Genomic DNA, 22,303 nt, shown 5'->3' on the forward strand with positions numbered 1-22,303 from the left:
GGGGGGGGGCAGTGAGCGCAACAGGCTCAGCAACAGCGTCTTGTTCCAATGTTGAAAGTGTGTTGAACGGCTGCGGAGCTTCTCTCGCTTCTCCGCCGTCACACGTGAGCAATCCCGGACTCGCATCGAAGTTTGTCTGACATCCGGTGATCTCTGCATACGAAAGCAGCGTTCAAGGCGCACATATCGCGCTTCAAAGTGACGTAAAACGCCGTTCAGGCAGAGGATTCATCCTTGGACTATGGGCGGACCACAGCGCAAATACTCCATCGGGGTTGATGTCGGGACGTCGTCAGGTATAAAATAGTTCTAGGCCCATATTGCGACCATGTGGCTCCCCAGCGGGACAAACGAGTAGATTCTCAGTTCATTTCCCACTGTTGTCGTGCAGCTAGGGCTGCTTTGTTTGACTGGGATGGGCATATCAAGGCCACTGTGGCCCGCTCGTTGCAGACTTGTAAGCCACGGCCGGGATACTACGAACAGGTTAGTTTTACCTAGGCCCGTTCATCCAGATAGCGAATTCAACTCACCAACTACTGCGTGGACCTCAAGTCTTCAGAAGACATATGGATTGCATGTTGTGAAGCTGTTCAAGGGGCCATAGCCTCGGCTGGGGACATCTCAGTTCAGGACATCAAAGGAATAGGATTCGATGCGACGTGCTCGTTAGTTGCTTTGGACGAAGGTTTTCAGCCTGTGTCGATTTCTCCCTCGAAAGCTACGCAATGGAATGTCATCATGTGGTATGACTTGCTGGTGTCCTGGACTCTTCATGGGTGTGGGTCGATGTTTGGGGCTTACCCTTGGGGCTTACCCTTCTTGCTATAGGATGGATCATCGCGCTGAAGCGGAAGCAGAAGAAATGTCCGCCACTGGTCACACAGTGCTGCAGAGGACAGGTGGTAAAATCAGTCCAGAGATGTCAGCCGCGAAAATTGTATGGCTGTATCGGCATATGCCAGAGGCCTACAAGACTGCTACGACCTTGATGGAGCTTCCAGACTTCCTCACCTTCAAGGCGACGGGCAATCCAGCACGGTCCTTGAACTCTTTGGCGTGCAAGTGGACGTTCGCGGAGGGAGATGGGTTCAATGATTCGTTTTGGCGTGCGGTCGGCATGGATGATCTGGTCGACACGAAGTATGCGCGATGCCTTGGAAGCCAGAAAGTGACTGGCGTGGGAGAGGCGCTTGTAAACGGCCTGACGGAGGCTGCGGCCGAACAGATGGGGTTAGCGGATTGCGCTGGTATGCCCGTCGGAGCGGCGGTTATCGACGCGTATGCAGGGGCTATTGGGACACTGGGCGTCACGCTGGATGGCGAGACCGCACCTGAGGTGCACTCGGTGCAAAATCGGATGGCGGCCATCTGCGGAACGTCTTCGTGCCACATTGCACTTTCGGCAAAACATAATTTCGTACCGGGGGTGTGGGGCCCTTACACGAACATTCTCCTTCCCGACTTTCATGTCGCTGAGGGCGGACAATCGATCACCGGTGCATTGTTGACGTACATCATCAGGACGCATCCTGCATACTCCCTGGTGGATGCTTCAACGTCATCCTCCTCGTTTGTTCAGCTCAATGAAAAGATAGCGCTACTTTCGGAGTCGCAGAGTCTGCGGTTCTCGGCCATGATGACGAAGGACATGCACCTGACCCCCGACTTTCATGGGAATCGCTCACCACTTGCGGATCCGACCTTGCGAGGCGTTCTGGTTGGGTGTGAAATGGATGTATCCCTCGATGCACTTGCAAGGACGTACTATGCAGCCTTGCTGGCCCTTGGTTACGGCACACGGCAGATCATAGATACGCTGAATTCGAACGGCTACACGGTCGACACCTTGTTTCTTAGCGGGGGCATGGTGCAGAATGATCTCTTCGTAAAGTCTTTGGCAGACACCACGGGATGTACCGTGGTGTTACCGAGGGAAACCGACGCCGTGTTACTGGGGGCGGCGATTTTGGGTGCCGCTGCTGCCGAGGGTGGGACCGATCGGAATGCTCTTTGGAAAGCGATGGTGAGGATGAGCAGCGCTGGTCGTGTGATCAAGCCTTGTACTGGCTCGGAGGCGGAATTTCATCAGAAGAAATACGAGGTCTTCAAGGAAATCTATAGCTTTCAAAAGAAGGCAAAACACATCATGGCGGCGTAAGCGTGGGACCCTTGAAGCAGCTAGCTTGGAACGGGACATATACTGCGGAAATATCATAGAAGTACAATATATTTGACCGGTTCAATATCAAGGAAGCCTTTCAAATGACTGACTGCATGCCCACCAACGTCGCAAACACCTCCTCATTCACATTCTGATAAAATGCAGCGCTTTCCAGATACTGTATCACATCCGATCTCAGCCCAGCTGCTGTCGCTGCCGGTGTGCCGATCGGCGACCCTGCCGGATCGCTTGTGGGCGGCTTTTCGCCGGTGACGGGGTTGGGCGCGTTGCCCCCGTAGCTGCCGAATCCGAAAGTGAGATGCGCGGCTTTCTTGTCGGCTTTTTGCGCGGAAAGGACGTGGGAGTTGAAATCGAATGCGGTGAAAAGATCCGTTTGGTTGAGCAGATGGATAAATGTGCATCTGTAGGTTCGGAGGGACATACGAATCGGCAAAATGAATCAAGCATGGTGTAGCAGCAATGCGGGAAGGAGACGTACCCAGCCCATGCCAATCCGTCGCCAAAAAGCTCCCTGTAAACAAGACGACAAATGTGAGCGTCTGGAATATGTCGGGAGGCCGGTTTCTTCGTATCGCGCATTACCTCACTAACTTTCCCTCCCCAACACTCGGCACACAAAACGTGAACTGCAACGAACTCCATATACGAAAGAAGGCACGTGGATTCTCCAGACTTCCATGAGCTTGCCACTCGTCCGCGGCGTCCTCCAATGTATCCCGTAGGGAGGTGAGGAATGTTTCCATGATGGCAGGAGGCGGGGAGGGTGCGTAGATTTGTTGATTGATTTTCAGGGCTTCCTGAAAATGCTGGAGAAGGGATGAATTTCAGTGGATGTATATGAATGTCCGTGGATGTAATAACGGAAAGCTGACGCACAATTGCAGCTTGCTCCTCAGGCGATGCTATTGAGTCAGTGTTCTCTGCGGAAAGCGACGCGGAGGACCGTGGGTTGTCTATCGCGATTGATGTAGATTGAGTCAACGGATGTTTTGGAGAAAGTCCGTTGCAATGTGGCTTTACTTGGGCTTACTTGAGAGTTGCTGTGACCCAAACGCCTTACTCTGGATCTCCTGCAAGGTTCCATCGATGGCCTGAAAGGAACGGGCGACGTGAAAAACTGTCTTGCGTCAAGCAAATGCAGGCGGGAGCTCCCTTACCAAAACATCTTCCAAGAACTTGACAATCACAACAGCGTTCCCGACTTTCCGGAAAGACTGAAGTACGTCGGATTTGAGAGCCGCGTAGGATAACAGTGGCTTCAAGTGCGCTGCAAAGTACTCGAAGGTCCCTTTGTAATGATGAGCGGTTAATGAGCCGAATATCGATATTTGAAGGCCCACAACAAAGAACAAGTGGATCACGCACCTGCCGTTCCATACTCGAATAGCGGCAGTTTCAGCGCTTGCGGAGTGCCCTTTGCTATCTCACGAATGTATGCGCTCAAAGTGTCTGTAATCTGCGGAAAGAGGTTGTCAAACATCTGACCGTTGTTGCGTCCGTCAAAGGCCTCATCATCTGGAGCATACCATAGCGTTAACCTGCCTAGCAAGCTCGGCGGTTATCGCTGCAACGCTCGTCTTGCCCACCAGACGAACGAGGGAATGGAAGTGTTCTTCCCCCATGTAGCCTTTGAATATTCCGTTTTGAGCATGGAATGCTACGGACTGAGCCTGCATTTCAAACGTCTTCAGTGCCAGTGGATATCCCCAGGGTGGAGTTCGAAAGGAGTCTTACCTTGGAACCATACAAATGGAATACTAGCGCTTTCGAAAGGTTATTCCTGGATATCGGCTTTGTGAATGGATCGGGTCCCCGCAAGAACCTATGCCGGAAATCACTCAGCGTCCAACGACGCATTCTTCAGCCGCTCCACAACCACATCCTTGAACCCACCTATTCGTGACGTTGTTGAACGTATAGTTCGGCATCACATCGTACACCAACTCGGCGATGGTGTGCGTCACGATCCGTCCATTCGCCGCACCCAACGTCATCGCCTCATCCACCTCGGCCAGCATGTCTTCGAATGGGTCCAGAGACATGTACTCGGATAGGAGCTTGTGGGTTGTGTGAACCGTGCGGATGAGTGTTTCCAGATCCTGTTCGGCGAAAGCATTTTGGATGTGAGTGAAGAGCGTACATGCGTCGTTACAGACGCTGACGGAGACACATACCATGATATGCGTGAAATCGCTCGCTTCATAACGACTTATAGCGATATCGATGGATTTGCGGAGATAAGTGTTCATCATGTTGGCGATGAGGTCGGGAATGTTTAGGGAACGGCCTAGCAGCTGTGAAGAGGACGCAATCAGTAACTCTCCGTGTCCTGCCGTACAAGCGCCAGAGCCAGCTTACCTGATAGTTCTTCTGTTGCAGAATCGGAGCGTATGTGCCCAGCGCAAAGTCCATGTGAGCCAGATTCATGTCGCCTTTTAGATCGGAGGATAGAACGATTCTATAAATTCAAAGATTCAAGAATCAATGAATACTCCAACATTCACAGACGACGTCCAAAGAATGATCCTCACGCTCCAGCTGCTTTCTTGAAGTGCGAATACATTTTCTGGCTCGTTTTGAAAATCAGCTGGTCAAAACACAGGCTGACCTACCCGTTGATTTAATGTTAGCACTGCCGGTACTCACGGGAATTGCCACGGTTCGGAAATACCTCAGCGACGATTTCGTCATAAATGAACTTGCTGTTCAGGTAATACAATGCCCGGAAAGCAGAGTCATTGTAGAGCTCGAATGGATAGAAGGTGTACCTGCAATCCACACAGGTTAGCTGCTGCATACGGCACAGTATAACGATACATGCTTCTCACGTACTGCAGCATCTCGGTGTCATTACTCTCCAGTATCGATTCCGTTAATAGCCATGGAAGCGACATGCTGATGGGAAACTGAAGAGTTTGCAAAGTAGTATACGGGTTAGCCGGCCCAAAGGCTACAGACCGGTCCAATCGAATCGAAAAAAGCATCTCACCTGGACTTTCTTGCTCAATTCCAAATAGAACTCCTTAAACCACAAGTTTGCCAGATTTCCGACTTGCTGCACAGTGCCTGTCCCAACAATATCAGCGAGTGTGTTTCAAGTCCCCACCTCCCGCTCAACACCCACCTTCCAGATTCAACATCGGGAAGTACAGCGCCGTCCTCGCCAAGAAGGCATCGACCTCAGCCACTTGAGCATCTTTGAAATCCTTTTCCTTCATCAGGCCGCCTTTCATGCCCTTTGCTTTGTCGCTGAAGCAAAGGTGAAGGACGGTGCATAGCATTTGTAGCTGCGTTGGCGAAATCGAATGCGGCTTGGGCGAATCCTTTATCCTACTCTCCCTAACCTCCTCCGCCGGTTGGAGCAGGATATCGCGGAGGTGTTTCATGATACTGCGTTTTCGATTCCGTTAGGCATCGTGTCCTCGCATCCGCGTATTCCGATCCACACTTCACTTACGAAGCAACAGCCCTCTTCTTCTTGCTAGCGTGAGCATGATAGTCATTCAGTTTCAGATTGACGAATTGCTGGATGTCTGCATAGATGTGCTGGTTAATCGCTACGAGAATTGCGGGTTCGAGGTCGAGGAGCGTTGTTGTCAGGTTTTTGATCATCGCTATGTACTGTCATGAAGGTTAGTCTAGGCCGGACAGGGTGTGATGCCGAATTTCGAACTCACCTCGATCAATGCCCGTTTGTCCTCGACGCTGTAGTTATAACGAACCGCCTATGTTTAGGGAAAGGTATTAGCGTGGTGTCTGATGCATGCCAATCTGCAAGGGACCTACCAGCTCATATGAGAAGGCTTCCGCTGGTATTGACGGCACCAGTTGCGGGTTGACGGGATTCGCATACTTCCATGCACTCTGAAAGCGGAAGATGAGCTCTCGGCTCCTAACAATCGTCATCGGGTGCGATACGCATAACGTACCTGCTCCAACACCTTTGTCGATGTCCGCACGAGAAGCTTCACAGACTGCTCCACAATGGTATACACGTCCTTTAGCACTGTCTGTGCCGCCACAATCTCCGATGAACGTAGCTGCGTGGATCTGATTAGATTCACCATTCACTACGGCAGCCTCGTGCATGGAGTCGAGAACGGTTCCACGTACAATGTTGACCGCTCGCTTCAACGACGACATGTTGTCGGTGTACTCTTGTCGCGTAGCATCCACATTCAAAGCTAAACTGTAAGTCCTCGCCAGGGCCGCTTTTGCAGTTTCGTCCGTCTCTTCCCACTTGACGTTCCCCAAGTGAGGGGCTTTCCCATAGATGGTCGATAGGAAGACATATTGATCGGCGAAAAGTGGCACTACAGGGCACGCCTGAGGTGTTCCACACGATCAGTTCTTGCTCCCACTAGGATCGAAATTGCAAGGTTCCTACCTTGAACAGCTTCCCAAAGCGCTCAATTTTGAACTTCTTCCGCTTTGTGATATCATGGTCATCTCCTGCGCCGTCCAGCAAGTACAGCGCAAAAGCTATAGCCTGCAGCAACCCTTTTAGCATCCACTCCGTTCGCCTCCAAGTCTGCCACGCTCATTATACCCGATAGTACGTATGCTTTGTCCTCGCCGGTATGAAATCTGACGTCTCGAGCCGAGTCGCGCACAATTCCATCATCTCTATTATGATTTCTTCATAGGTGGGTGGAAGCGTCGCTAGGCGGGTCTTCAGCTCGGAGGAGTACTGGTCCTGATTGGCGAGGAAGGAATACAGCTTGTGTTGCATCACCGTTTCGTCTTCGCTTATATCTCTATTGGAACTCTGCACAGCCCTTTTCCGGCCGTCAATACGACATCTCCACAGAGCGCGACCGTAGAGAGCTCCAGAAGATGCTCACCTCCGGTACATTGAAAAGTCGTTGTTCATGGATCCCTTCACATTCTTCATGGCGTCCATAATTACGAACATGTCCAGTAACCGTGCAGAGGCCTCTAGGTACTGCGTGCTTGCGAATAGCTCAGTGTCCCGTGCTTTCGGGATCAGCTTCGCAAAGATATCCGTCACGCCGGTGATGGCGGCATCCCTGAATGCCATGAACTTTCGCATTTTGTTCACCTCCGGTTGGAGGACAGTGAAAGTCGTTTCGTACATCTCGAGCCGGTTCGTCTGATCGTTGCTTTGCACCTGATGACGGGATTGAGTTCGCTGATATTCAGCGTTTTGCGATTAGAAGGCGAAATGTACCTGGGGTATTGCTCTGCTGCAACTTCGGTAGCTGTATAGACTGGACAGCAGCTTTTCACCCTCCTCCAAAAGATAGTTCTGCATGTCAAAGATATGTAAGTACTCGTCCTGTATCGGGAAACCACTCGGTGTTGGATGCTCACCATTTTGGCAATATACGCCTGTTCCTGAACCGCATAGCCGATAGTGTGCTCCAAGAACTTGTCTGAGGTTTTCACGGGCAAGAAGATATTGGAGTCGGCTAAATTGATGTCTTGCAACGTTCCATTGATAGCCACGGCTACTGGCGATGCTGATATCACAGGACCTTTGGAGTTCAAGGCCACGGCGTTCAGCCGATCGAAAACGGATTGCGTTTCTATTGTTGATTGCGACATTCTGATTTGCGACAAGTGTGCGAAGACGAGTGAAATGTTGTCCTGGCTTTGACAACCGTCTAGGGCGGTACTTCCGGGATAAGTAACAGCAGATTCAGGACTGGGACTGGTCTTATATGATATCCATTTGCCAAACGGGCAGGTTATCGATCCTTCAGTGTTGTCAAAGCACTGTTTGGGCCTGTGGACGGAAAGGATCGAAGCAACGAAGGACACGTCCTGGAAAACGAGTACGGTGAACTAAGTTGAGAGAGGATCGGGAAAAGCGTGAGGCCCATAATTTGACCGCGCGTGCCCTGTCAAAGAGCCAGAGTCCTGAGGGGCGCGCCGTCCCTGCCGTCCAGCTCTTCATCATCACAACTTCGCCGCCATAACCGCAAAACCGCAAGCGGTGGCCTCAAAGAGTCAAGACCATTTTCTCACGCAACATCCTGACAACTTTGCTGAGAAATTGGATATTCTGATCACCGGGCGCCTTTGAAAAAGCTCTCAGTATCGGTAGCTTTTGGGCTGTCTCATTGCATCTTACGTTTCAGTCGTGATGGACAAGTTCATCCCCCGATTGGGCGCGTACCGCCTGAAGGACCTCATCAAGGCCATCCGGAGCTGTAAAACAGCCGCTGACGAAAGGGCGGTCATCGCAAAGGAGAGTGCCTACCTGAGGACGAGCTTCAAGGAGGAGAATGTAGATCTCAGGCATCAAAACATTGCCAAACTGTTGTACATTCATATGCTGGGATATCCAGCACATTTTGGCCAAATTGAATGCTTAAAGCTCGGTACGTTTGAGGCGGAGGTGAAGGAGCTCATTGCGGTCAGATAAGAAACCAAGTCCTCATAAAGCTCTATCATCCAGTTGCGTCTCCTCGGTTTGCCGATAAGCGGCTCGGATATCTTGGAATCATGCTCTTGCTTGACGAGAACCAGGAAGTTCTCACACTGGTCACCAACTCGTTGAAAAAGTAAGGAACACTTCTCACAGCTCTTGGGGAGAGGGTATTCCGACCAACTGTCCTCCGTTTCCCCAGTGATATGAACAGTGCGAATATGTTCATTGTTGGCCTTGCCCTGTGTACAATGGGGAACATATCTTCTCCAGAGATGGCCCGTGATTTGTGTGGGGAGGTGGAAAGGCTTCTGGCAAGCTCGAATGCGTACATAAGAAAGAAGGTGCCGTGGAAGAGGCTCCGTTCAGTTCGGAGACAGCTGCTGACGGTTTCATTGCCCACCAGGCTGCACTGTGTGCTCTCAGGATCATCAAGAAGGTTCCCGACCTCCTGGAGAACTTCATATCTCGAGGCAAAAGTCTTCTGAATGAGCGAAACCATGGAGTGTTACTGACGGGCATCACGCTGCTCACTGAAATGTGCAAGATGAATGAAGACGTTCTGTCGGACCTGCGGGCGGTGAGCAGGATTCTGCGTTGTTGTCATCGTACGACTCTGTGGCTCATTCCTCTGGTATCAGCACTCAGCTGCGACTTTGGTACGGCATCTCAAGAATCTCGTCACCGCTGGCTTCAGTCCAGAACATGATGTCAACGGCATCACGGACCCATTTGTGCAAGTGAGAGTTTTGCGACTCATGAGGATCTTGGGGAAAGGTGACGCCGAAGCGTCGGAAGCCATGAACGATGTCCTCGCACAGGTGCGTCAATGCGTCACGGAAAGATGCGGTAGCACGTATTACTCAGACGTTGCTTTGTAGGTTGCAACCAACACCGAAGCAACAAAGAACGTTGGGAATGCTATTCTTTACGAAGCGGTTCTGACCATCATGGAGATTGAGAGCGAAAGTTCTCTGCGTGTTCTTGCAATCAACATTCTCGGTCGGTTCCTGTCGAACAGGGATAACAATATCAAATACGTTGCGCTTACGACGCTCACGAAGACTTCCGCAAACACGGCAACGGCTGATTCTTCAGCTCTACAAAGGCATCGGTCCACGATTCTCGATTGCCTTCGCGACCCTGACATTTCAATCCGCCGCCGTGCGCTGGACCTTTCGTTCTTCCTCATCAACGCGCAGAACATCCGTATATTGACTCGTGAGCTGTTGGCGTATTTGGAGATTTGTGAAGGGGAGAGCAAAAACTCGGTCGCCATCAGAATATGTGATTTTGCTGGGAGGTATCGGCCGAACAAGCGATGGGAGGTGGACACTGTCTGCCGTATCTTGCGCGTTGCTGGGGCTTTCGTCGATCAGCCTGTCGTGAATCACTTCATCAAGTTGGTGACGACTTCGCCACCAGAACTCCAGCAATATGCAGTGCGCAAGCTTTACAACACTGTAAAGAACGAGGGCGAAAAGGCTCTCACTCAGGAAGGACTACTGCAAGCCACTGTCTGGTGTATTGGAGAGTATGGGGATTCTCTTGTGCAAGGGACATCAGGGTCGATTGGTGGGGATGAGGATGACGGTAATACCGATCCGAGCACGCAAAGCTCGTATCAGATCGCGCCGACGGAACCAGAGGTCATTGACAGACTGACGGAGGTCCTGAAAGGACCCTTCGCAACGGAGCTGGTGAAAGAGTACACCATGGTGACACTGGTGAAGCTCAGCACCCGGTTCACTACCGATGCTGCTATTAGGTACGGGCTTCACGTTCTCAGAGCGCCTGAGCTGGAAACACTCGCTTAAATTCATGGCTCGTAGTGGAATCCGAACGCTCCTGACAAAGTACAGAGCTAGCGTTGCACTTGAGCTCCAACAGCGCTCCATCGAATTCACTACCATCTTCCAACTGGACCGTGACGCCAGGTGAGATAGACTGTCACATTACTGGAAGCGTATTGGGGCTGCCTCTAACCAAATCCGGTCTTTCTTTGTTTAGGCATGGTTTGTTAGAACGCATGCCGGTGTTGGAAAGCGCGGCAAAAGAAGAAGCAAAGAAAGGGTTGGGTGTTCCCACAACTTCCACCAATGGTATGTCCGTGGATAGGGACTGTCTGTGACGGACCACAGTAGTGCTAACTACTTTCTTCTCCAGCTCCTGCATCTACACCAACAGCCGGCCGAGAGGATCTTCTAGGATTGAGCGGAGGTTCAGCAGCGGGTGGAGCGTCCAGTAAAGGCGACGACATCTACAACCTCGTCTTCGGAGGGGCTCAAGGCGGCAACTCAGCAGTCCCGAAGAGTGACGTAAGTTGGCTTGGGGTGCCCTTTTTGGAGCAACTCGAGCAGTGGTTCCAACATATGTCTGCTTCTAGAACATTATGGATCTCCTCGGCGACATCGGGCTCGGCTCAACGCCGGTCCCAGGAGTAGCGGCAGCTCCTAGCTTTGCCGGACCGTCTCATAATGACTTGCTCGGAGACATCTTTGGCGGTGGCTCCGCATCCAAAAGTCCTGTCGCACCTGTTGGCTTCAGTTCTCAACAGCCGTCATCAGCAGCGCTTGCAATGGATCCCTTAGCGGATCTCTTTGGCGGCGTCGGCCTCGGCGGTGGCTCGGTGTCCAGCGCGCCTGCCCACAAATCATACGTGGCGTACGACAAAAACAATCTCAAAGTCACGCTCACGGCATGGAAAGAGGGTAGCGCGGTACACATCACCACGGAAATGAAGAATAGCGGTTGGTCGTTACTGACCAATGCAGCTGTACAAGTGGCTGTTCCAAGGGTATGACGAAGATTCAAGCCTCTACCCAAAGTTGGCGGTAGTGCTGACGAGACCTTGATCCTTCAGAGTATGCAAATTTCGAATTACTCGCAAAACTCGAGTACGATACCAGCAGGCAGCGCGGCCACGCAAACCATGCAGGTCGACAATCCGACCAAGGTAGGTTCACTGGCCGGTAGAGCTAATTGGGGAAACATGGACTAATCGATCGATTCCCGCAGGCCCCCGTTCGGTTACGACTGAAAATCCTATACACCGCCGGAGATCAAAGCACGGAAGAAATCGTCGACTTTTCGCAATTCGATCCAAGTCTATGGTCGTGATGCTATATGGATTCTGTTCCTTCATTCTCTTCATTAGCTCCACCTTCATCCATATCCTTTCTGAGGAACTATGGCCCATATAGCTATCTTTCACTGCTTTTCCCCTTCCTAACTCTAATCAGGATTCTACGATGCGAGAAAAGCCTGAGTGCTCCCAACGGTGAATCGTTTGCGCCCACAGCAGGTCCTCAGATGTTCCTCCGTCCCCGTCATCATAATTCGTGTTGTTTTCCTTTCTCATCCCGATGTCCGGTTGGGGAACCCCATAATACTCCCGATCCGCCAAATCCCGCTCTTTCTCAACCGCCTTAATCCTCTTCTCCACATTCTTGCGCTCAGCGGCCGTCAGATGATTCCCGCGAACGGTCGCCATATCGATCATCGAGCATAGTGGAATCCATGACCATTTCCTGAGCGAACGAGAAGGCGTTCTGGTGCCCACGTGCCACACACCACGCCGCCATGCCGTGGGATGTTGCGCGTCGAGCGCTGGGGGCTTCCAGGAAGCGGTCGTGCAGCGCGGATCGAGGCGTTTGGGCGTGCGGGTTAACTTCCCATATGTTGCAGCAATGAAGACACCTTGCCATAGGCGGGTGTCAAAAGTGCGAGGAAGGTACAGTATGAGATTGAAGTCGGCGGGCGAATATTCGACAGCGAGTGAACATGGTAAAAGAACAAACCCATCAGTAGATGAGCCACGTACCTAAGAGCACAATGAGAAAGAGGGCCCTGCAGAGTGACTTTGTGGAGCTCATCGTTTTTGTTGTTATGTTTTTAGGGAGCAGAAAGCCTTGGGATGAACATGGACGGCGTCGAGTAGCCTTCGTTTCGAGAGGGCCGCCCTGTACGTAATTGTTACCCGTTTGTCGGTTTCGCAACTTCTGTCCAAAAACTGTCAGTCCTCTGAAATCATACTGACGTGGAACACCTGGCCGAGAAAGAAGCCATTAAACGTACGCATGGGAGACCTATAGGGGAGAGATGGGAGGCAGCAGCTTCAATCAAGTCATCGGATGTAAGTTCAGAAACTACAGGGGTTTGCACAAAACGAAGGAGTCAAACATGGCCAGTAAACGTATTCCATTGATGTCCACGCAACATGGTACGCCATGACTATTCAAGTGGCCTTGACATTCCCAGGTGGGCAGAGCGGGACTGGGAGGAATTATTAGGTATGGGTCTGGAAAATTAGGGTGGACGTCTGCGTAGACGTGTGAAAGCTTCCCTTTATCGCCTTGTATAGAAAATAGGGTGAAATCGTCCATTGCCCTCTTGCAATATGCATCGATAAGTCAGGAAGCAGTCTCCGGAAGCTCCCAAATGAAAGAGACACAGGCATAATCATCGCGATGTAACTGATCAGGCTAAGCAGGCTATCTGCCACGAGCTAGAGCCCCGGCCAATAGAGCTTTCGTTCGTAGAATAGCGTCTCCAGGCACGGAGGACTGGGCGGAAGGACCTCGAGGGTTATCATGATGGCGAACGACGAAAAGCTGGGAGAGCTGATGATAATCAGCACTCCGGACTGTAGACCGGCGAAGTTATACAGCTGATTGAAGCCAGTTCGCAATGAAGATGTCGTCGATGGATGCTTGAATGACGGACGAGAACGGACGATGTGAACACGAGCTGGCGAGAGCTGATTGAGGTGGATGCCAACGACGAAATCAGACCGTGGATATCTGGACGTGGAACTCCTCTGTGAAGGGAGACAATGTGCGAAGGCGTAAGAGGACTACGATTTGTTCACGATGTGATATATATACGGCCTCGTACATACAACGTTCAAAATTTGACAGGATAAGATCGGAAAGCGACAGCGCGTACCACACTACCGCAGGGGAACTCCGCCCGCTTCCCAAGTTCACGAACATAATAACAGAAAGCGCACTACATAGTCTAATACACGAGAGCTAGGAAAGAAGAAGGTATCGCTTGTGAGAAGGTATATGTTGCAAGTGTTTTGAATTGCACTGCTGTTGGATGAACGAGAAAGTGGGAGTTGAGGTGGTTGAGGAACGGACCGCAGTTTGTTATGGAGACGGAGCCTCCGAGAATCTGCGGGTGCCTTTAGGGAGTATCGGAGCGGCGGTAGATGGTTTGGCCGTTGTACCCGTTATACCCTTTCCTCCAACTATCACTTTGTTCAGCATGTCCACCCATTTTGCGAATGCACCATGATTTTCAAACTGGAACTCGAAGAAAAGATTGCCCAGGCCGGTAACCGTAAGGAGATACTCTCCGGTCTCGAGGTCCGCCGTGCTTGCAACAATCTGCACACCCTTCACAGGGTATATTGTTCCTTTTCCCTCCAATGCCTAGTTATACAAGATAGCGGGCAACGTCAACTGTACCATCCAGGCAGAGACAACAGCAGGAAGATGAATCATCTCGCGTGAAAGCGCTGTGTTTACGTACGTGGTTTTCCGACGTAGTGATGCTCAGCATTTGCAGCTTCTGGAAAACATTCAGGGTCGCACGCTTCCACGGAGCTGAGCGCAACGCCCACTTGTACTTCTGCGATCGCACGTACACGCCGCCGGACATCACGTCCTCTTTCGTATCTTGAACATCAAAGTTGTCCCCTGGGACGTTGGTGGGGTTTCTTTCTGATGTGCTCCCCATGGACTCGACGCGATCCGATCCCAAACTGGTGCCCTGACTCCCATCGGATCCGGCTCGTCTTTGAATACTCTTCAGCTGTAATCGGGCGGGGATGAGCGGGGATGAGCCCAGTCATGAACACAATAAGTCATGAACACAATGGTGAACCGAGAAGGACGAAATCGATAACGTTACCTTTGGCCCGAAGAAAATTCCGAGCATGGCGGCATTTACGAAGATGATGACGATCGATCGGAACGCATATTGAGTTTTAACGTCCACACCGGAAATGTACATCACAGGAATCTACCAAGAGATTATTGAAAGTGGATTAGCCGCCATTATCAACACTTTCTATGATCACAAACTCATCGAAGTTGGTGCCTCACCCCAAGCGTGGACAACAGGAAAATATTGTAGATGCAAATCGCAATGTAACGGCTTTCGTTGAACGCGCCGCGAACATGCCTAGTTAAGTACGCGACAGCCACTCCTGCGACAGCCAGCAAAGCATTGAACGAAATCATGACGCCTGTCATCGCTACGTGAACCGAGGCAGAGGTGCTCTTGCAGGTCCAGAAGCGGGAAGCGGTCAAATTTACTAGACTAGGCTTAGGCGCGTCGACTGCCGTCCAGATGAGAAGAAGCAGCTGTTATATCGTTGTTAGTTTGGACGTATCATGAGGAGTACCGCCGTTGGCGCCTACCAATTCCACACCGACAACGATTCCGACATGCAAGAGCAAAGAGGAGTCCTTGATCGAGCCCTTCATTCTCGCCAATCGATTGTTAAAAATCCTATGTTTGAACTGAGGTCAGCCAGGGTGACGGACTTACGACCTCCGCGACGGATGCATACCTGTAAACTCGCCACGTTTTGACAATCATGGGGACCATGACGATGGCATATGAGAGACAAAGCATCCAGGGCTGTAAGATGCATGTGACGCGCGTTGGGGGACCGGTGTACACGAAGATAGTACACAGCCCGAGGAGGTTGCCCAGGATCATCTATTTAATGTTCAATTTAGGGATGTTGCAGTTCGAAGACGACACTAAACTTGTTCCCACCTACCAAGGAGCAGAACAGCGGGCTCGCAGCTTTGATGACTTTGTCGTGGCGGTTGTAAAACACCGCACCCAGCATGCCCAGGGCGACGAGTAAGACCAGGGCAGACAACGCGAGCATGGCGGCTCCAAGTGGGTCCGAGAAAGCGACGTACTGAGGGGCCCCGAGATCTGCAGAGAAATGCGGGATTAGCTCGGGAATGCTGATTAGGACATTTCATTCACATTCAGGGTACTCACCAGGAACGGGCTCGACCCACGTCCCCATCGCCACCTCAGCATCGTATTTCACGTCAGAGAGCGCCTTGTCGAGGGAAGAGACGCCGCCGAGGTATTGGTTGATGTGCTGAAAGACGGCACGAGAAACGGCGAGGTAATTCGGCGCGCTCTGCGCCGAGGGACGAGCGACGACTTCCAGAGACGCAAGGAGTGGACAGTCGATGTAAGTGCACAAGGTAGGATCTACAAAGAAGGAGATACGCTCGTCAGAAGGATGCTATGCAGCGAGACTCCAAGGCACTACCCACCATCAAGCAGACTGGGGTAACTCGGCAAAAGCGAGTAGTTCATGGCACGCTGCTTCTGGACCAACTTCCCGCTAAGGAACCTGACCGCCTCGACGGCAGCGGAGATGTTGCGGGAGTACTTGCTGACGGCCAGATGCCACCCGCCGAGTGCAGCACCGCTCAAGCTGGGGTTCTCCCCGGGGAGGCGAGTGACACCAAAAGCCGGAAAGTTGGGGGTGGATCGCGTTTCTGAGAGGACGTTTGGCCTGGAGATGTTCGATAGATACGTGAAAGAACAGATGAGTCAGCTCACCAATCTGAGGAAGCGTTCATCACCATGCAAAAGCTGTCCTACCATGATCGCAAGAAGAGCGCATTGCCCGCCAGCCATCGTGCATTCGACTCCGTCTCCGTATAGTAGATGTCGTCGAAAGGTGTGATCTTCTTGTCAAAGATCCAAGCCTTTACTCGCGACAGGATGGCCCGAGCATTGGGATTGTCGAGATCGACGAGCTTCTCGGCGTTGACTATGTCACCGCCGCCAAAGCTGTGCAAAAGCTCCACCAAGTTACAGGTCAAGCCCTCGTATGCTGCGATAGCCGACAGGTTAGAGCTTGTACCCTGGCAATCGCTCTCGTCCCCGATGAGCACACCTACCGTTGAACTGGCCAATATACCCTGCAAAGGACGGATTTGTTGCCTTCTCCCCGGGCACAATTTTCATCGCCATCTCCTCCATCTCGTCCCAAGTACTGGGCGGTCCGGTGAACCCGTATTTGGTGAGTAGGTCCTGGCGGTAATAGAAAACACCATAGTCTGCCCAGTAAGGCAAGGCTACCAATTTCCCATCGACCCAGTCGGCGGTGAGGATGCCAGGATTGTGTTGCTCGTATTCGGTCTTCGGGATGTATTGGCTAAGGTCCACAAAGTGCTCGGCTGGTGAAATGTGGGGGATGAGGGAGAGAAGAGTGAACAATGTTTGTGGCAAGTCGGTTGAATGAACAGCGTACCGAGGTCAGAGGGCCAAACACAATCGATCATGAATACGTCATGATCCGCCATGTGATGGGATAACTCAAAGTTCACCGCTGCCGAATACTTGTCCGATAAAGGTGTTGGGGAGTAGTCGATCTGGATGTCCACTTCGGCAAACTGAGATATCAACGGGTTCATCACCTCCTCCTCCCGATGCGGATCTGAATTATTTTGTATAGCGACTGCCCGCATCATCGAGACGCTCACGGTGTAGCGAGCACGAATGATGGTAACTGCACGAGGACATGCAAGGGAGATCAGTCCTCAGTTTCTCTCGAGATCATTACTTCATCAATATAGCAGATCATTTTTTCTCGCGATCAGTAGATTGATGTGATGCAAGCAAAATTCAACTGGGGATGCGTATATACCTCCATGGCTAAGAAGCAGGGCGGCGGCAAGGAGGATAGGTTTCCAGCGGCAAAAGGACAACGGTGTAAACGCCATGGCGACCTTTCTCGGTAATGCGTAGATGACGGCTCTTTGATTGATGTAGCCTTGCAGCAAGACGGAGAGAAGATGGGCAGACACTCAGGCAGAAGATGTATGGACGAGATCTGCATCCGGACGCCTTATATATGTCACGAGAGCTGCAAACGAGCGGTATTGAAAAGGGCCAGCGGTACTGGGACGCTTGCAGCGCTTGGATCGCTCAGACCGGATCTAGACCGTACGGCTCTGGTGCACTCGGGACACATTCCTGTTATTCTCTGAGAACTGGTTCGCTTCTGGAAAAGGGCAGTGTCCACTGGGAAAGGTTAAGCGTAAACTAGATCCGAAGGCCAGGTCAATGTTTGCTGTGCAGAGAATGGCCTGCATATTAGAGCTTTGTTCCATTTCCTTGCGGACTTTCCCATGGAGCTGCTGACACCACGCGTCAACTCGCGTCGCGTTCCATTATCAAAGCTTTCGCAGACTTGAAAAAGTAGGCAAACGGAAGAAACAATTGGAACTGTACATAGTTTATTCAAAATCTATACATGGAGCTTATGGTACAAGGGGATGGGATGAAGGACAATATACATGGGTTTGTGTTGTGGGGGTGTTGAAAGTCATACATGTACAACATGGTATGAAGTCTCGTGTAAGAAATGTATGCACCAAAGAAGGGACTCTAGGTGAGGGGAGATTTCCTAGAAATGCTCCTTTCTAAACTCAAAGTTTACGCCGCCGCCACTTGCGCCCGCACAACTTTTCCTCAGCACTGACGCCAACGGGCTGGGTCCGCAGTAGAATACGCCAACGTCAACGGCCCCGCCGCCGAGTTTCGGGTCCACAACTTCGCGCTCTACAGCGGCGCGGACGTTTCCGAATGCTTTCGCCCAGTCGGGGCGTCCGAAGTGCGTCTTGTTTCTCAACTCGGTCAGAGCGTCGTAAGCTGAGTTGTCGTTCAATGCGAGGTTCTGAATGTCGTCGACCGAGAGGTTGCCAGTCAGATAGACATGGATCTCAAGGAAGGATGACGGGATACTCTGTTCCAGTGTCGACAGGAGCGACTGGAACCAGGAGAATGACTCCTTGTCACGAGCCAACCAGAAGAAGTACACCTTGCGAAGTCCGATGGGTGCTTTGCGGTAGTACCGGTACCACAGGGATTTCAACAAAGATGCTGCGGGAGTGACTCCGATACCGGCGGAAACGAGGACGGCCGAACGGTAGTTGTAGAAGTCTTCCGCAGGGGCGCCGAACGGCCCGTCGATTCGGATAGTCGGGAGCCTAATCTTGGGGTCCAAGGTGGATGCTGAGTCATCGCTGGTGGAGTATGCGCCTAGCAGCTTGGCGGCTTTCTTGGTCCAGTCACCGACAACACGAATGTGCACGGATACGAAGCCCTCCTCGGGAGTGGAGGAGATGGTGAAGGGGTGCCACTGGAAGTAAGCAATGTCGGGAATGTTGAGGAAGAGGTACTGTCCGGGCTTGTAGGCGAAGGAAGCTTTCTCGATCCTGAGCTCAATGGTGTTGCCAGGGTGCATAATGACCTTCGACAATTGAGTGGATTGGCGGGCACGGTACTCCCTCACGATCCTTTCGAGGATGTACAAGCAGAAGCAAGGAACGGTGTAGATGTTGGAACCGTAAGGCTTGCACTTTCCAGCGTTACTCTTAACGAAGCACCCGGCGTAGTGCAAGAAGAGGCACACGTAGAAGAGTACGAACAGGTGGTGGGCGTACCAGAAAAGTTCGAACTTCTTTTGGCGAACCTGCGTTTTCGCGGCACTATACATGATGAACATGAGGACAAGCATGATGTGGCCGGTGACTCCCGCGTATGTGGTGTAGTGAATTTGCCAGGCGCTGGAGAGAGAAATGAGAAGAGTTAGATTCTGCGATTGCAACAGTGGAAGCTTTCTCATTGTAAAACGACTATTAAAGCCTTACCGAACGGGCAGTTTGTCGAAAATTTTCGACTCAACAAAGAAGAAGTTCACATAGTGAGCATTCACGTGCACTAATGTGAAGAATAGTAGCGAGTACGCCGCCATTTTGTGGAAGAAGATGTTTTGGTCGAAGGGTAGTATCCTGTTAACAATCCTCAGGTTTCGGGCAAAGCGAATCAAGTTCCGGCACATCGGAAGCGTGAGCAAGCAACAGTCCATCGCAAGCACAAGTCCAGCTCCTCGGGAAGTCGCGACGGAGTAACCGAGGGAGTTGAGAAGTTGGAGGTCGCCGTCCATGCGTTGTTTGAAGAATCCGAAGATAAATACTCCTGCGTGGACGCCGTACCAAAAAATGTAGAATGCCCACTTGCGTGCGGTCATGTCTAAAGAACAGGAAGGAAAATACGTGAGCTTTACCGAAGCACAGGTTTTGCTGCTAGAAGCGAACTTCTCTTGTTCCCACTGTTCCGCACTGCACACAAGCTGGTGGTGACGGCTACTTCAACTCACCTGCGAACAGACTCTCTGAAAAACTGCCGGACATGGCGAAGGTTGACTGGGCGATCTCAGCTCTCCCTGGCGACGATAGCGAAGAAGTCTTATGAAATTGCGTTGCTGCTGCTGTGCTCGATGGTGAAGGATGACGAGGCCTGGAAAGATGCAAGTTCCGAGAGGATGTCTGTCTTTTTGCCAAGAGAGGGACGACCGCTGCTGGAGGTTTAAGTGGCGGGGCCGGGAAAGAAGGCAAGAGAGAACAAGGAAGCCAGCCAGCCACTGGATACGTAAAATAGAGAATTCCGTTACACGTTTTACTGTATTTACGGTGGCCGCCGATGATAGCCGCCCCTATATGTCTTCTACCCGCAGCGCACATCGTCGCACTTGAAGCACAGTCTCTCACCCCCCTCTTTTACCCACCCACCCCCTCTTTTAATCTGCATCTTTCCCCGTTTCATCGCGCAACTCCAATGACCGCAAAAAGTTCATGAGCAATTATACCACCCTATACTCCTGAAACAGGCCAATCTCAAGTTTACCCCGTCCACCCCTTGTTTCGGGATACCGCGTCGATTAATCGACAACCGCGTTTGCAAACTTCGACAGCGTGTTCTGAGGACTTACGTAATGGCATTTGCAGCTCAAGAATGAGAACGACCTGGATAATTAGAGGATAGCATTTGCCAAATTTTTTGGGAAACAGACGGATGATGTGAGCTGGACCCTTATGAACGGGCGGAATTGGGAGAATCAGCGATGCACTAGCCGTTGCACATAGGTCGAAGCACTGGATTATCAAAGCGTCTAACAAAAGTCAGGCGCGCGAACCTGTTGGGCTGAGTGCAATCGAACTATCGTTCAGCTCACTGTGTCCACATGGGTTCCCAACGCTGCGTATGAGAGCGACTTGTGTAGAAGTCAAATCCTCGAGGAAGCTCTATTAAAACAGTCCAGCCTCTCACCAAAGTCTGAGCGCCACGCTATCGCTTCCCACATAGCAATCGTCGTTTGGAAACCAATTGGATAATTTGCATTGCAGGTATGGGCCTTTTTGAGGAGTTTGGATGAACTGAAAGATTGATTTCAATGTGCCAATTTCATATTCTGTCCATCAAACTGCCCTCTCCGATTCAGTTTAGACCTTCAGACTCGAGATACAAACATGCATTACAGCGCTGTGCTCACCATCCTAGCCGTACTTTCCTGTCTCCTATATCGCGTTGAAGCATGCGGCTGTTACGGCCCGCAATCATGCACGCTCAAAAACGATCGATGCAACGGGCAGCCGGCTTCCAGCATCATCGCGACGCTCACTGCACTGGAGACGAGCGCGGCATCGTTGGATCCTCGAGCCGATGCGGCTGGGAAGGATGATCAATGTGTTTGCGACTGCTGTGCGGTGTGCAATACCGTAAGTCATGGAGAATCTTGGGGATGGTTTGCATCTTATAAAGCAGTGCGCATCACTAGAGCTGAAAGCATCCGTACTCTCTACGTATACAGTGCTCAGCATTGTTTTCCGGATGCGGCGCTGACAACATCGAGACGGACATTCGCTTCCGACCTTCACTAAAGCCTCTGCAGCTGAATAAACCGATAAAACCACTGACAATCACCAGAAAAGGAAACACGACAGAGAATCTCGGGCTGTGGGGCGAGCTTTGTGTTGACGGGAATTTGCCAAAAGGGCTTGAATTCGCATACAATGCGGAAGATCAGACGTTCGTGTTGCAAGGCACGCCTGTGGAGAAGGCCCGAAAGGAGCCGGTGGTTGTTATTGCAAAAGCAGGGGGTGGGGTGTTGCAGAAACTGAAGTTCAAAGTCACAGTGAAGTGATTTACGTATGCTCGCATCTCTTTTCATGTGCTTCAAAGTATATCAAGTCCGTGTTGTTAAATCTACTGTACGTACCATGTCGTCCAATACACGTTCCCGTATGAACTTCGATTTGCATCACGGCAATCATGAGCTCCGACGGACACCAGAAATGCCCCCACGACAGCTCCCTCTTGAAAGCGAAAATCATAGAAGCAAAAGCAGCAAAGCCCCTGCAGTGATGCGAGTTGCTAGGATGCACATCATATCACATATCGCATTTCAGAGGTTTCCCAAAGGAATATTCTGAACGACAGGGCTATGACGCTCGCACTTGTGGGATGCTTGAATATGTGAGAGAAAGGACTCGATATGCTAACAGCCGTAAGTATCTGTTGGGCCGGTTTGACCCCATGAGTAGTGCTGCCGGAGGAAAGTCAAAGAAGCACACATGAAGCAACCTCTCCTTAGCTGGGTCAAGGTATAAGCACAATTGGCGTTGGTGAAAAGGAGGGTAGCACAGCACTTGCGTGCATTAAACTGAAGTTTGAGCCTGATCACTGTGCGTTCCCGTCCGCACCTTGCCAGCGAGTGTTCGAACCCAATGCGAAAGGGAGTCAGTTGGGATGGCCGTGCAGAAGGGAAAATCCTCGAGTTCAAAGGTCCCGTTGGTGACAACTGTTGAGAAGGTTGGCCAGGT

General features: G+C 51.4%; 7 protein-coding genes across 7 annotated transcripts; 3 read left to right on the forward strand and 4 right to left on the reverse strand.

Moving 5' to 3' along the window:
• Window positions 1–241: 241 nt before the first annotated feature.
• Window positions 242–2,161, forward strand: EV422DRAFT_508083 (FGGY carbohydrate kinase domain-containing protein; the record flags this gene model as incomplete). Its single annotated transcript, XM_053068710.1, has 4 exons — window positions 242–296; window positions 392–486; window positions 556–746; window positions 832–2,161. The coding sequence occupies 4 exons, from the start codon at window positions 242–244 to the stop codon at window positions 2,159–2,161; spliced, it is 1,671 nt and encodes a 556-aa protein (XP_052923520.1).
• A 71-nt stretch (window positions 2,162–2,232) lies between these two features.
• EV422DRAFT_537500 (cytoplasmic fragile-X interacting family-domain-containing protein) lies at window positions 2,233–8,013 on the reverse strand. Its single transcript, XM_053070921.1, has 27 exons — window positions 7,520–8,013; window positions 7,377–7,454; window positions 7,030–7,316; window positions 6,735–6,963; window positions 6,573–6,674; window positions 6,299–6,511; window positions 6,115–6,225; window positions 5,972–6,049; window positions 5,863–5,910; window positions 5,643–5,806; window positions 5,310–5,575; window positions 5,175–5,251; window positions 5,018–5,091; window positions 4,857–4,953; window positions 4,717–4,793; window positions 4,544–4,643; window positions 4,360–4,479; window positions 4,079–4,284; window positions 3,920–4,007; window positions 3,712–3,855; window positions 3,551–3,641; window positions 3,343–3,473; window positions 3,216–3,276; window positions 3,062–3,138; window positions 2,768–2,991; window positions 2,664–2,696; window positions 2,233–2,586 (listed from the first exon to the last, which is right to left on the reverse strand). The coding sequence occupies exons 1-27, from the start codon at window positions 7,751–7,753 to the stop codon at window positions 2,262–2,264; spliced, it is 3,735 nt and encodes a 1,244-aa protein (XP_052923521.1). The 5' UTR covers window positions 7,754–8,013; the 3' UTR covers window positions 2,233–2,261.
• EV422DRAFT_601970 (Clathrin/coatomer adaptor, adaptin-like protein) lies at window positions 7,836–10,710 on the forward strand (the record flags this gene model as incomplete). The annotated part of the gene is made up of 8 exons (XM_053073711.1): window positions 7,836–8,532; window positions 8,610–8,715; window positions 8,782–8,923; window positions 8,986–9,159; window positions 9,221–9,400; window positions 9,461–10,347; window positions 10,412–10,516; window positions 10,590–10,710. Exons 1-8 carry the CDS (start codon window positions 8,295–8,297, stop codon window positions 10,708–10,710), a joined length of 1,953 nt encoding a protein of 650 aa, XP_052923522.1. The 5' UTR covers window positions 7,836–8,294.
• Window positions 10,711–11,817: 1,107 nt separating this feature from the next.
• EV422DRAFT_508086 (uncharacterized protein) lies at window positions 11,818–12,454 on the reverse strand (the record flags this gene model as incomplete). The annotated part of the gene is made up of 2 exons (XM_053068711.1): window positions 11,818–12,278; window positions 12,403–12,454. 2 exons carry the CDS (start codon window positions 12,452–12,454, stop codon window positions 11,818–11,820), a joined length of 513 nt encoding a protein of 170 aa, XP_052923523.1.
• A 996-nt stretch (window positions 12,455–13,450) lies between these two features.
• EV422DRAFT_537513 (uncharacterized protein) lies at window positions 13,451–17,606 on the reverse strand. The gene is made up of 12 exons (XM_053070922.1): window positions 16,888–17,606; window positions 16,535–16,813; window positions 16,233–16,467; window positions 15,899–16,143; window positions 15,612–15,833; window positions 15,379–15,542; window positions 15,163–15,314; window positions 15,011–15,101; window positions 14,693–14,953; window positions 14,499–14,609; window positions 14,118–14,399; window positions 13,451–14,017 (listed from the first exon to the last, which is right to left on the reverse strand). The coding sequence occupies exons 1-12, from the start codon at window positions 17,105–17,107 to the stop codon at window positions 13,733–13,735; spliced, it is 2,547 nt and encodes an 848-aa protein (XP_052923524.1). The 5' UTR covers window positions 17,108–17,606; the 3' UTR covers window positions 13,451–13,732.
• Window positions 17,607–18,045: 439 nt separating this feature from the next.
• On the reverse strand, window positions 18,046–19,834 carry EV422DRAFT_508088 (ferric reductase NAD binding domain-containing protein; the record flags this gene model as incomplete). Its single annotated transcript, XM_053068712.1, has 3 exons — window positions 18,046–19,207; window positions 19,292–19,673; window positions 19,801–19,834. The coding sequence occupies 3 exons, from the start codon at window positions 19,832–19,834 to the stop codon at window positions 18,046–18,048; spliced, it is 1,578 nt and encodes a 525-aa protein (XP_052923525.1).
• A 1,116-nt stretch (window positions 19,835–20,950) lies between these two features.
• EV422DRAFT_508089 (uncharacterized protein) lies at window positions 20,951–21,624 on the forward strand (the record flags this gene model as incomplete). The annotated part of the gene is made up of 2 exons (XM_053068713.1): window positions 20,951–21,199; window positions 21,292–21,624. The coding sequence occupies 2 exons, from the start codon at window positions 20,951–20,953 to the stop codon at window positions 21,622–21,624; spliced, it is 582 nt and encodes a 193-aa protein (XP_052923526.1).
• Between the last annotated feature and the right edge of the window lie 679 nt (window positions 21,625–22,303).

The sequence above is a fragment of the Fimicolochytrium jonesii genome (genome assembly GCF_025526975.1).
Source record: "Fimicolochytrium jonesii strain JEL569 chromosome Unknown EV422scaffold_21, whole genome shotgun sequence".
Classification (NCBI taxonomy): domain Eukaryota; kingdom Fungi; phylum Chytridiomycota; class Chytridiomycetes; order Spizellomycetales; family Powellomycetaceae; genus Fimicolochytrium; species Fimicolochytrium jonesii.

Excerpts from the sequence above, each read along its gene's own strand:
- EV422DRAFT_537500 (XM_053070921.1), bottom strand. The coding sequence starts at position 7,753 with ATGTCGCAATCAACAATAGAAACGCAATCCGTTTTCGATCGGCTGAAC. Across the intron at positions 6,675-6,734 it reads CAAAGCATACGTACTATCGG|GCTATAGCTTTTGCGCTGTA; the intron begins GTATAATGAGCG and ends GGGTTGCTGCAG. Across the intron at positions 5,911-5,971 it reads AAGCCTTCTCATATGAGCTG|GCGGTTCGTTATAACTACAG; the intron begins GTAGGTCCCTTG and ends CCCTAAACATAG.
- EV422DRAFT_537513 (XM_053070922.1), bottom strand. The coding sequence starts at position 17,107 with ATGATGCGGGCAGTCGCTATACAAAATAATTCAGATCCGCATCGGGAG. Across the intron at positions 14,954-15,010 it reads TCGTTGTCGGTGTGGAATTG|CTGCTTCTTCTCATCTGGAC; the intron begins GTAGGCGCCAAC and ends ACGATATAACAG. Across the intron at positions 14,400-14,498 it reads GAATTTTCTTCGGGCCAAAG|CTGAAGAGTATTCAAAGACG; the intron begins GTAACGTTATCG and ends GCCCGATTACAG.